The 11,855-nt window shown below is 58.6% G+C and overlaps 1 protein-coding gene across 1 annotated transcript in view; it reads left to right on the plus strand.

Annotated features, from left to right (window-relative positions):
* The window catches only part of LOC133361103 (protein PRRC2C-like), a 35,035-nt gene extending 23,816 nt beyond the window's left edge, over window positions 1–11,219 (plus strand). The window contains exons 19-23 of the mRNA XM_061579933.1: window positions 864–947; window positions 2,113–2,198; window positions 3,411–3,591; window positions 4,816–5,259; window positions 5,461–11,219. Coding sequence (XP_061435917.1) covers window positions 864–947; window positions 2,113–2,198; window positions 3,411–3,591; window positions 4,816–5,259; window positions 5,461–5,850 — 1,185 coding nt within the window. The 3' untranslated portion in view covers window positions 5,851–11,219. The remainder of the gene's footprint in view (window positions 1–863; window positions 948–2,112; window positions 2,199–3,410; window positions 3,592–4,815; window positions 5,260–5,460) is intronic.
* Window positions 11,220–11,855: the final 636 nt, after the last annotated feature.

Genomic DNA, 11,855 nt, shown 5'->3' on the forward strand with positions numbered 1-11,855 from the left:
CCTTTAACAGACCGTTGGGGCAAGTGCTGTTAGCTAGCAGCACCTATGAAGGACGGCACGGCACACGAGAGAGGGGAGTGCGGCCGGCGCCACGCCCGGCCACTTTTATCTCCCCAGTGGCGACACTTACTACACACCGCACACAGACTAACCCATACAGAGACTCATGCGGACAGGCGGACACACAGACGAGACAGATGGATAGACAGAAGATCGATGGCTTGATAGATAGACAGATGGATAGACAGATGGACAGTCAAACAGACAAGTGTGTGGACAGAGGCGGTCGGGCGTGGTGCTGGCCACCCACCCCCTCGTGTGCCGTGCCGGCCTTCGTAGGTGCTGCTCGCTAACAGCACTTGCCCCTGCAGTCTGTTCAGGCTATACGGGGGATCTTTGTCTTTTTTTGTGCGGTAGTGTAGCGGTTAGCGCAATGCGCCACGAACCCGGAGACCCGAGTTCGATTCCCGCTCACGGCCAACACCGGTGGCGATTATCTGCACCGGTCCTGGGCCTCCCCTAGGTCGACTCAGCCTCAAAATGAGTACCCGGTGCTGTGTGTAGTAAACGTCGTCACTGCGGAGACAAAGGCGCGTGGTGCTGGCCACCCGTCTCCTCGTGTGCCGTGCCGGCCTTCACAGGTGCTGTTCGCTAACAGCACTTGGCCCGACACTCTGTTAAGGCTACACGGGGGATCTTTGTCTTTGATGGGGGAGACAAAGGCGGCCGGGCGTGGTGCTGGCCACCACCCATCCACCCCCTGTTCTGCGCCAGCCTTCACCAGCTCGCTTAACAGCGCTTGCCCCGACACTCTGTTAAGCCTACACGGGGGCGGTGGGGGTGGGCGATCTTTGTCTGTCCAGGCCTCCCTTGCACCGGCTACTCTGCTCCCCTCCCAACCGGCGCAGCCTCCGTTTGGAATCCGCGCAGCAGCGGCGCCCGCCAAGGTGAGTGGAGGTGTGGGCCCCCCTCTCCCCTCCCCCCGTGCGGCAGAGGTCGCAAACGGGTTTTGATTCCTTACCCGTACCCGGCCGCACCAGGGTCGCAAACGGGTACCCGTACCCGGCCGTACCCGTAGAGACAAGACGTTGGGAAATGAGTGACAAACGGTTACTCACCAGTGACTCACGGCTACCCGTACCCACCTGGGTACGGGTAGCCTCTGCTGTGTGGTCATACGGGGGGGGGGGGGGGGGGGGGTACAGGCGGTAAGGGGAGAGGAGTGAGGAGTGCGATAGAGAGAGAGAGGAGAGAGAGTGGATCACAGTGTGAGAGGAGCTCACAGATTCTAGATTTGAAGCTTTCGTGACTGCAAGGATTCATACTCTTAGTTCTTTCGGTAAAGTCACGTAGGTAAAAAATGAAATTAAAATTAATTAAATGAAATAAAAATCACGACGTTTCGGAGGCAACACAAGTCTCCGTCATCAGGTGGGACCGTCACAGCCAGATTTGCTGCATCAATGATTTTTATTTTATTTTATTAATTTTAATTTCATTTTTTACCTTCGTGACTTTACCGAAAGAACTAAGAGTATGAGCTCACAGATCCCTGAGAGCCCTGGGGTCTCCCGCAAGTCCCATCGTCGGTGAGCCCTCGCGGCAGGCGAGTCTGCGCCAGAGGTCGCAACCGGGTACCCGATACCCGTACCCTACCCGATACCCGGCTACCCGTACCCGGGTAGCCGTTTGCGACCCTGGTGCGGCCGGGTACGGGTAGGCCGTGAGTCACTGGTGAGTCACCGTTTGTCACTCATTTCCCAACGTCTTGAGTCTCTTCTCACAATTCAAGTTCCTAGAATCAACCCACCCGCGCCTGCAACATGGCTTCATCCCAGAGGTCGCAATCGGGTACCCGATACCCGTACCCTACCCGATACCCGGCTACCCGTACCCCACCCCACCACCGGGTACGGGTAGCCGGGTATCGGGTAGGGTACGGTTATCGGGTACCCGGTTGCGACCTCTGCCGGTGCGGTGTTTAAACATCTCCACGGGGGAGACAAAGGCGGTAGGGGATGGTCCTGGCCCTGACTCTGACTCTCACCCCTGACGCTCGCCCTGAGCGACTTTCGTCCCGATCCTCACCCCGACTGTGGCTCTCTCTGTCAGCAGCCGGGGGAGTCGGAGCGAATGGGAGAGGACCTCGGCCAGGGTTCCTCCACCCTCGGCGGCCCGGCCTCCTCCTGCACCTTCAGGTGTGCGCTGACTGTGATTGTGATCGTGGTGGTGGCGCTGACTGCGACGGTAACGGTGGTGGGGTGGCGATTGCGACGGTTGCGATGCTGCCATTCGTGACGGTGATCGTGACGGTGATTGTGATCTTGGTGGTGGTGGCGACTGTGACGGTAACGGTGGTGGGGTGGCGATTGCGATGGTTGCGATGCTGCCATTCGTGACGGTGATCGTGACGGTGACGGTGATTGTGATCGTGGTGGTGGCGGTGACTGCGACGGTAACGGTGGTGGGGTGGCGATTGCCACGGTTGCGATGCTGCCATTCGGGACGGTGATCGTGACGGTGATTGTGGTGGTGGTGGTGGTGATTGTGATCGTGATGATGGCGGTGATTGTGATCGTGGTGGTGGTGATTGTGACCGTGATGAGTCATGATGACGGTGAATTGTGGTGGTGATCGTGACGGTGGCGGTGATTGTGATCGTGGTGGTGATGGTGGTGGCGATTGTGACCGTGACGGTGATGATGGCGGTGATTGTGACAGTGATGGTGATCACGGTGGTGGTGATTGTGACCGTGATGAGTCATGATGGTGGTGATTGTGACGGTGAATTGTGGTGGTGATTGTGACGGTGGCGGTGATTGTGATCGTGGTGGTGGTGGCGATTGTGACCGTGACGGTGATGATGGCAGTGATTGTGACAGTGATGGTGATCACGGTGGTGGTGATTGTGACCGTGATGAGTCATGATGGTGGTGATTGTGACGGTGAATTGTGGTGGTGATCGTGACGGTGATTGTGATCGTGGTGGTGGCGGCGATTGTGACCGTGACGGTGATGATGGCGGTGATTGTGACAGTGATGGTGATCACGGTGGTGGTGATTGTGACCGTGATGAGTCATGATGGTGGTGATTGTGACGGTGAATTGTGGTGGTGATCATGACGGTGATTGTGATCGTGGTGGTGGCGGCGATTGTGACCGTGACGGTGATGATGGCGGTGATTGTGACAGTGATGGTGATCACGGTGGTGGTGATTGTGACCGTGATGAGTCGTGATGGTGGTGATTGTGACGGTGAATTGTGGTGGTGATAGTTCATACCTTCAGCCCTGCTGAAGGTATGAACTGCGTGTTCCCGAAACGTGGAAGGGGGGAAAAAAACCGGGAGCCGCTGTGACCTCGTTCGATCCTCTGACCCCCCCCCGACCCCCCCTGACCCGCCCCCCCAGGACGGCCGGGCTGACCCCCCAGACGACCGCGGTGGTGACGGTGACGGCGTCCGGTGGTGCCGGGCCGCCGGCGGCGACGACTGCCGCCCCCCCCCCACCGTGCTTCCCCAAGCACCCGGGAGCCGGAGCCGTGAGGGTCGGGGGGCCGCCCCCTTACCCCCCGCACTACCTCCCCACACAGGTGAACCGCGCCTTTGAACCAGAGGTCACAAACGGGTTTTGATTTCGTACCCGTACCTGTACCCTACCCGTACCCTACCCGTACCCTACCCGTACCCTACCTGTACCCGTACCTGTACCCGTACCCGTACCTGTACCCGTACCTGTACCCGTACCCGGCCGCACCAGGGTCGCAAACGGGTACCCGTACCATACCCGATACCCAGCTACCCATACCCGGCCGGGTATCGGGTAGGGTACGGGTACCCGTTTGCGACCTCTGGGATGAAGCCATGTCTTGGCCCCTGACTCAGAGGTCGCAAACGGGTTTTGATTCCTTACCCGTACCCGGCCGCACCAGGGTCGCAAATGGGTACCCGCACCCGTACCTGGCCGGGTACGGGTAGCCGTTCCCGTACCCTACCCGAAATGAGTGACAAACGGTGACTCACCAGTGACTCACGGCCTACCCGTACCCGTACCCGGCCGCACCAGGGTCGCAAACTGGTACCTGTACCCATACCCGGCCGGGTATGGGTAGCCGGGTATCGGGTAGGGGTACGGGTATCGGGTACCCGGTTGCGACCTCTGCTGTGAACCGGTGCCGGGGGGGGACACCGCCCCCCCCCCCCCACACCTGTCGCCCCTCCCCTAGGTCGACCCAGCATCGAACGAGTACCTCGTGCGGTGTGGTAAACGTCGCCACCGGGGAGACAAAAGCGGCCGGGCGTACGTGGGTCTGGTCACGCCTCCCACCCCCCCCATCGTAGCCGCCGCCGCGCCGTGCCGGCATTCACAGGGGCTATTCGCTAACGGCACTTGCCCGAAACAGCCTGCGAGAGGTTATACCAGGGGTCGGCAACCAAAATAACAAGAAGAGCCATTTCTTTCCAATTCGGTACAAAATTCAGTATTTCAAGAGCCGCAATGCATCTGAGTACATACTGTACATACGTACTCATCGTCAAGAAGCAGCCCGTAAAGAGCCGCATGCGGCTCCGGAGCCGTAGGTTGCCGACCCCTGGGCTATACCGACAGAGAGGGGACATTTGTCTTTGTGTGTGTGGGGTCAACGGGGGGGGGTAGGGTTAGGGCGGGGGGGTCAGCGGGGGGGGGGGGGGTCGGGAAGATGCAACCAAAGTTCCAGTCGGGGCAGCGATAGATAATCCCTGAACCAACGAAGCGTGTGTGTGTCCCCCTCACCCCCCCTCTGCCCCCCCCCCTCACCCCCCTCCCCACATGGCAGGCCATGCCCCAGCCGGCGCTGCTGCGCCAGACGGTGCGTCCCGCCCAGGGCACCACCTTCCCCGCGCCCATCCAGCGCCCGCCACCGCCGACGCCTCAGCCGCGGGTGGCGACTCCGCCGCAGCAGCAGCAGCAGCCGCAGCAGCAGCAGCAGCAACAGCCGCAGCTGCAGCAACAGCATCAACAGCAACCACAGCAGCAGCAGCAACAGCAGCAGCAGCCGTCGTCAGCTCCGCCGGGCGGTTCCATCGCGGCCCGGTTCACCAGACCGCCCAGTGGCGGCGGCGGTCAGCAGCCCGCAGCGCTGCCCCCCGCTCAGCAGCAGGAGCAGCAGCAGGAACAGCAGCAGCAGCAGGAGCAAGCGGCCGCGCTAGCGCCGGTGGGCAGCCGAGTGGCGGTGTCGTCGTCGTCGCCACCGCCGTTCGTCAACCCGCGCGAGATGAAGGTGAGAGGGAGGGCGGTTCGGTGGAACGTGGCGCGCTCTGCCGCCGCCACGGTGACGCTCGCTCACGGCGCTCGCCCCGACGGTCTGTTTGGTGATGGCGGTGATCGCGACGGGGCGGTGGCGATGGGGGTGGTGGGGGCAGCGATCGTAGTTGTGACGCCGTCTCTCTCCCCCCCCTCTCTCCTCTCCTCTCTCCACCAGGCCAAGCAGCGAGCTGAGGTTCTGCAGTCGACCCAGAAATTCTTCGCCGGGCAGCAGCAGCAGCATCATCAGCAGCAGCACCATCAGCACCATCAGCACCATCAGCAGCAGCATCAGCAGCAGCAGGGCAAGCCTGGCACGCAACCACCGGCCTCCTCCACCGCCGAACAAACCCACGATCAGCAGGCCGCTTGCCCCGCCGACGGGGCCACGGTGGCCCCCGGCGTTCCAAGCGGTGACGGCGGCGGTGCCGCCGTCACCGTCGCCGGCAACGACGCCACCGACGTCCACCAGGGGCCGCTGCCGCCGTGCGGGAAGCCGGCACGGACGGGCCCCATCAAGCCGCAGCTCGGCGCGAGGGCCGCCGGCGATCAGGAGGAGTTGCCCTGACGACCACGACCACGGCGACGAGGAGGTGGTGGTGGAGGTGGTGGAGGAGGTGGAATGAAGGAGGAGCCAGGGGCGGGGGGTGGTAGGAAGGAGGAAGAAATGAAGACGGTCCAGCTTTTTCAAGGCTTGTGGCCCCCATCATCCGGTGGATGAAGATGACGAGGGTGGGGGGAGGTAGGGAGCCGGAGGGAATGGCGGCGGCGGTCACGTTGGCGGTTTTTGCCGCGTCGTCACCGCTCGCCCCGCGGGGAGGGAGGGAGGAGGGAGGGAGGGAGGAGGGAGTGACGCTAGTCCTCCGCTCGACGTTCCCACAAGGAAGTCCTCTTTATCGGTGACACGCACGGCACGCGCGAACGCGTGCCGTGCGGTTTCCCCCGGCATCCAGGAGAACCGCCACCACCCCTCTCCCCCCCCCCGTCCCCCGGCCTTCCGCGGGAATTCCGCACGGATGGATTCCGGGTTCCGTACGGGTGGATCGATGTTGCTGTGCTGCCAGCACTGTACAGTGCCGCCCCCCCCCCCCCCCACACACCCACCCACCTCCCGTGCCCCCGTAGCCCGGGGACTCTTGTTGCAGTCTTGCAGGCATCTCTGCGTGGATCGCCAACCCCTGCCCCCCCCCCCCCCACACACATCCCCCCTCACCCCCCCCCCCTCACCACCCCCCCCCCCCGGCCCCCGTTGAGTTAAGCGACGGGTTTTGGGTCAGTCCCCTTTGACCTTTCTCCTGTTGTGTTTCCCAGGCGTGTTCCGGTTTTGTTTGTTAGCGTTTTAATTTTAAACCTTAGACTTAGCTTTTTTATATATATATTAATGTAACCGTGTTGTTTATTATTATTATTATTTTGTTTTGCCCCCTCCCTCCCCCCCCCTTTATCACTTGACGCCACCGCCACCGACATCACCACCGCCACCACCGCCACCACCACCACTACAACCACTGCTACCGCCACTGCCAACACCGTTACCGCCACCACCACCACTATTACCACCACTACCGCCGCCACCGTCACGGTGACTGCCCCCCCCATTCCGGAGATGGTGGCGGCGGCGGTCACGATGGCGGCGGTCAGTCGCTCGACGTCCTCACAACGGGACGTGGTGGCCCCCCCCACCCCCCCCCCACCGCACCCCCCACCGCCCCCCACCCCCACCGCGCCCCCCCCCCACCCACCGTTCCTCCGTGTCCGTCCAAGGGGGGGCGATGGCGAGCGGCACGGATCGACGGGGGGCCAACGCTTCGCAACGTACGGGCCAGAGTGGAGGGTCGTGTGTGTGGCTGGGGGTCGCGGACGCGGTGAACTTTTTGAACCTTGGAACGCCTCTCGCACAAAGCTCGGGGTCGGATGGATGTGTGGCGCCGCGGTCGGCCTGACTCGGCTCCGGGGGGGGGGCACGCGACCCCTCCGTCAACTCCTCTCCTCGCTCCTCTCCGCGTCCCGTCCGGCTTGCGACGGAGCGACGACATTTATTTAAAAAATCTCGAACGAAGCGGTTGTCGTCGTCGTCGTCGTCGTCTTCATCGTCGTCGTCGTCGTCATGGCGACGGCAGCCTTCCCCCGCGCCCACCGTGCTCGGTGTTGGCGGAGGGAGTCGTCACCACGAGACTGGAGGGAGCACGCAGACACAGTGACCCATCACACAAACACACACAGTGGCCGATTGCACACACACACACACAGTGACCCATCACACAAACACACACAGTGGCCGATTGCACACACACACACACGGTGACCCATCACACAAACACACACAGTGGCCGATTGCACACACACACACACGGTGACCCATTGCACACACACACGCAGCGACCCATTGCACACACACACGCAGCGACCCATTGCACACACACACGCAGCGACCCATTGCACGCACACACACACGCAGCGACCCATTGCACGCACGCGCACACGCAGTGACCCATTGCACACACACACACACGCAGCGACCCATTGCACGCACGCGCACACGCAGTGACCCATTGCACACACACACACGCAGCGACCCATTGCACACACACACGCAGCGACCCATTGCACGCACGCGCACACGCAGTGACCCATTGCACACACACACACACGCAGTGACCCATTGCACGCACACACACACGCAGTGACCCATTGCACACACACACAGTGACACACAGCGCATGTTGTTTTGCCCGAACCGCGACGTTGAGAAGAGAGGAAAAACGACGGGGAGAGAGAGAGAGAGAGACGGAGAGAGAGGGAAAATACAATCGCCTCCGCTCACGTTTTCGTTGTCACCATCCTCTCGGATTGCCACGAGCGACGGTGAAAGGAGGACGAGACGGAATCGTCACCGCTCGGCTCACGGTTCAAACAGAACCGCTGCTGCTGCTGCGGCTACGACTACGGGGGCAGCGGTGGGGAGGGTGGACTTCAGCGGTGTGGGGAGGGTGGACTTCGGCCGGAGGTCGTGCCGTGGGTCATCACGACTGATCGCAGCGGCGATCGCCGCCCCGAAAATAGTCGCGACACGAAGCAGCTCGGCCGTTTCCTTTCCGCGCAGTGGCAGCGTGCGCGCGTGTACATGTACGCGTGAGCGTGTACATGTATCCGCGCGCGTGTACATGTATGTATGCATGCGCGTGTACATGTATCCGCGCGCGTGTACATGTATGTATGCATGCGCGTGTACATGTATCCGCGCGCGTGTACATGTATGTATGCATGCGCGTGTACATGTATCCGCGCGCGTGTACATGTATGCGTGCACGTGCGTGTGCACGAGCCCCGCTTTTTGCATTGGTATTTAACCCGTCCCCTTGTGTGTGCGTGTGCAGTCACGGGGTTGGGGTTGGCGCGGGTTAACTGAACGTGACCAGCGCCGCCGCGGTGAATGTTCCTTCCCACGTGTCTCTGACCTCCCCTGACTCTCCCATGACCCCCACATGACCCCCACCCCTGCGTGTTCCGGTCACGACATTTCACAGGTAGACGGGCGTCCGAGACTGGACATTCTCAAGGGTGGCTCCATTGCTCAGCGAATTTTTTTTGTCGTTTCTGGCTTTTTATTTGACGACGACGGTGACGACGACACTGCCCGGCAGTCGCCGTTCGTTTCACGGCGGCACTCACCCCCACCTCATGGGACAGACAAAGGGGGGGTCCCCCCGCCTGCTTTCCCGCCCTGGGAATGTGGAATTTCCCCCACGCGCTCCGTTCTCAGCGTAGCAGTGCGGCCGAGACGTCCGCTTCTGCAACCACCCCCCCCCCCCCCCCCCCCCCGGTTTGGATTTTGTAAGAGTCAAAGTTCTTTGGGAGGTGGAAAAATTTAAACGCCCCCCCCCCCCCCCCCGGGTTTTTGACTCCATCTCCTGGACTCGGCACGTCAAGTTTTGAGTCACACCCCCGGGGTCCGACCCCATCGACTGGTAGAGAGGGGGAGATGTGGTCTCCCTCGCCCCGGGTACGCAAGAGGTCGTGGGTTCGATCCCGAACCTGACGATGCCTGCTGTAGATTTGGAGTCTGTGTGTCTCTCATCATTATCACGGTGGCTAGGAGATGTTAACTACCTCGCCTGGTACGCAGGAGGTCGTGGGTTCGATCCCGAACCTGACGATGCCCGCTGCTGTAGATTTGGAGTCTGCGTCTCTCTCTTCTCACACCCCACCCTCTCCCTCCTCACCCCCCACCGTGGTGATCGCATGGAGTCATCTCCGGTCTTTCCCAGGGTCCACACATTTACAATCGACAAACGTGCGTTTATCAGAGTATTTGGGCTACCGCTGTAATTTTTTTGCGCGTGATGACGAGCCGCTAAGTTGAGCTTATCCACTTGTGGGCCAGGCCGCGTCTTAAAAAGAGCTCTAGAGCTCAGTGAGCTTTAGTTGATGAAATAAAAAAAATCAAGTTTAGCTTGAGTATGGGTTACTCAAAACCTCTTTCCAGGATGGTTTGGCCAGCGTAGGAGAGGCCAAAATTGCCCCCGTCTCACAGAGCTCCCTCTGGCGGGAGACACTTCCGCCAGCAGGGGGGGTGAGGGAGCAGTTGCGGGGATGCACCTTTGATTTTTTTTTAAATTGGGAACATTTCCCCTTGGTCGACCATGTTGCCTAGGGGACATCGTGGCGGCCATGATGCCTGGGGGACATCGTGGCGGCCATGATGCCTGGGGGACATCGTGGCGGCCATGTTGCCTGGGGGACATCGTGGCGGCCATGTTGCCTGGGGGACATTGTGGCGGCCATGTTGCCTGGGGGACATGACGGCCATGTTGCGTGGGGGACATCGTGGCGGCCATGTTGCCTGGGGGACATCGTGGCGGCCATGATGCGTGGGGGACATCGTGGCGGCCATGTTGCCTGGGGGACATGACGGCCATGTTGCGTGGGGGATTTCTCATCGGCCATCTTGCTTGGGGGTGGCAGGCGGGGGGGACATCATGGCGGCCATGTTGCTTGGGGGGGGGGTTGTCTTCTTGGCAGCTAATTGGCCGGTGCGGTGGGTGTGGTCACATGCTCCCGAGCAACTGCTCTTGGGCTTTATTTACTTTAGATTTGAAGCTTTCGTGACTGCAAGGATTCATACTCTTGTTTTTTTCGGTAAAGTCACGTAGGTAAAAAATGTAATTAAAATTAATAAAAATAAAATAATTGTATTTTTATTAATTTTAATACTCAAAGTTTTTTGGGTAAAGTCACGTAGGTAAAAAAATGAAATTTAAATTAATAAAAATATTTTTATTTTTATTAATTTTTAATTAAAATTAATACAAATGTAATCATTTTATTTTATTTTTATTAATTTTTAATTAAAATTAATAAAAATAAATAATTTTATTTTTATTAATTTTAATTTCATTTTTTTACCCACGTGACTTTCCCCAAAAAAACTTAAGAGCATTTATTTACTTTGAGTAACGATCCCTTTTCTCTTAGGACATTTCGGACCCTCGCTACGACAAATCTTTACGGAGCCTTTTCTACGCTTTGGGGGGGGGGCCAGCACGGATGCTTTTACGACGCCGATTCTCAACGCGGGTCCACTCGGCCCCTCGCAGAGTCACGGGAGGAAATTCCACATTCCAAATGGTGGCGAGAGCGAGAGTGGGACATACGCGGCAGAGAAAGGGGCAATTTTTTTTTTGACCGATCGCTGGAATCGTTTGGTGGATCGCGGGGAGCGACATTACGGGGCCGGGGAGTGGATCATGTCGATGCTTATTGGTTGCGTAGCTCCCACGAGCAGCTGTGTGCGTGCGTGTCCTTGGGGGGGGGGGGGGGGGGGTGGATTGTGTCTTCGACGAATCGTAATATCGGCGCGGCGCAGGGGAACCACTCGCGAGAGGAATTTGGCTGAAAAATGTACAAATGAAATCGAAATAAAAACCTCAAAACAAGTTTATTACTATTGAAAGCTTCTTTCGTGACTTGCAGGGATTCATCTTCTTGGTTCTTTCGGTTAATGCCACGTAGAAGGGAAATGAAGTCATAAAAATAACCCATAATAAAATAATTATATTATTTTGCTATGCTTTGTTTTTAGAAGGGAAATAAAACATGATAAAATATTTTATTATGTTTTATTTATTTCGGTAAAGTCACGTAGAAGGGAAATAATAAAATAGAAATAAAACATAAAATATAATATTTTATTTATTATGTTTTATTTTTATTTTATTATTTCCCTTCTACGTGACTTTACCGAAAGAACCAAGAAGAAGAGTTGTTTCTTTTTGTTAGCATTTCGACTGCTTGTGTTGTGGCTATTGCAAACATGATGCCTCGTATAAACGTGTCAGTTTATTACTGCCGCCGTCGCACTTTGGTGGTGCCAGCGTAAGTTATGGGTTTGGGGAGCGCGATTGGAGTTGCAGGAGTATACACGTCGTGGGCGAGAGCGGCGGTGGGGAGAGTGGACATGCCGCGTGGTCACCAGAGGTCGCAACAGGGTACCCGATACCCGGCTACCCGTACCCAGCCGGGTACGGGTAGCCGTTTGCGACCCTGGTGCGGCCGGGTACGGGTAGACCGTGA

Source organism: Lethenteron reissneri, chromosome 71 (genome assembly GCF_015708825.2).
Source record: "Lethenteron reissneri isolate LAM-NWPU_2019-01 chromosome 71, ASM1570882v1, whole genome shotgun sequence".
Taxonomy (NCBI): Eukaryota; Metazoa; Chordata; class Hyperoartia; order Petromyzontiformes; family Petromyzontidae; genus Lethenteron; species Lethenteron reissneri.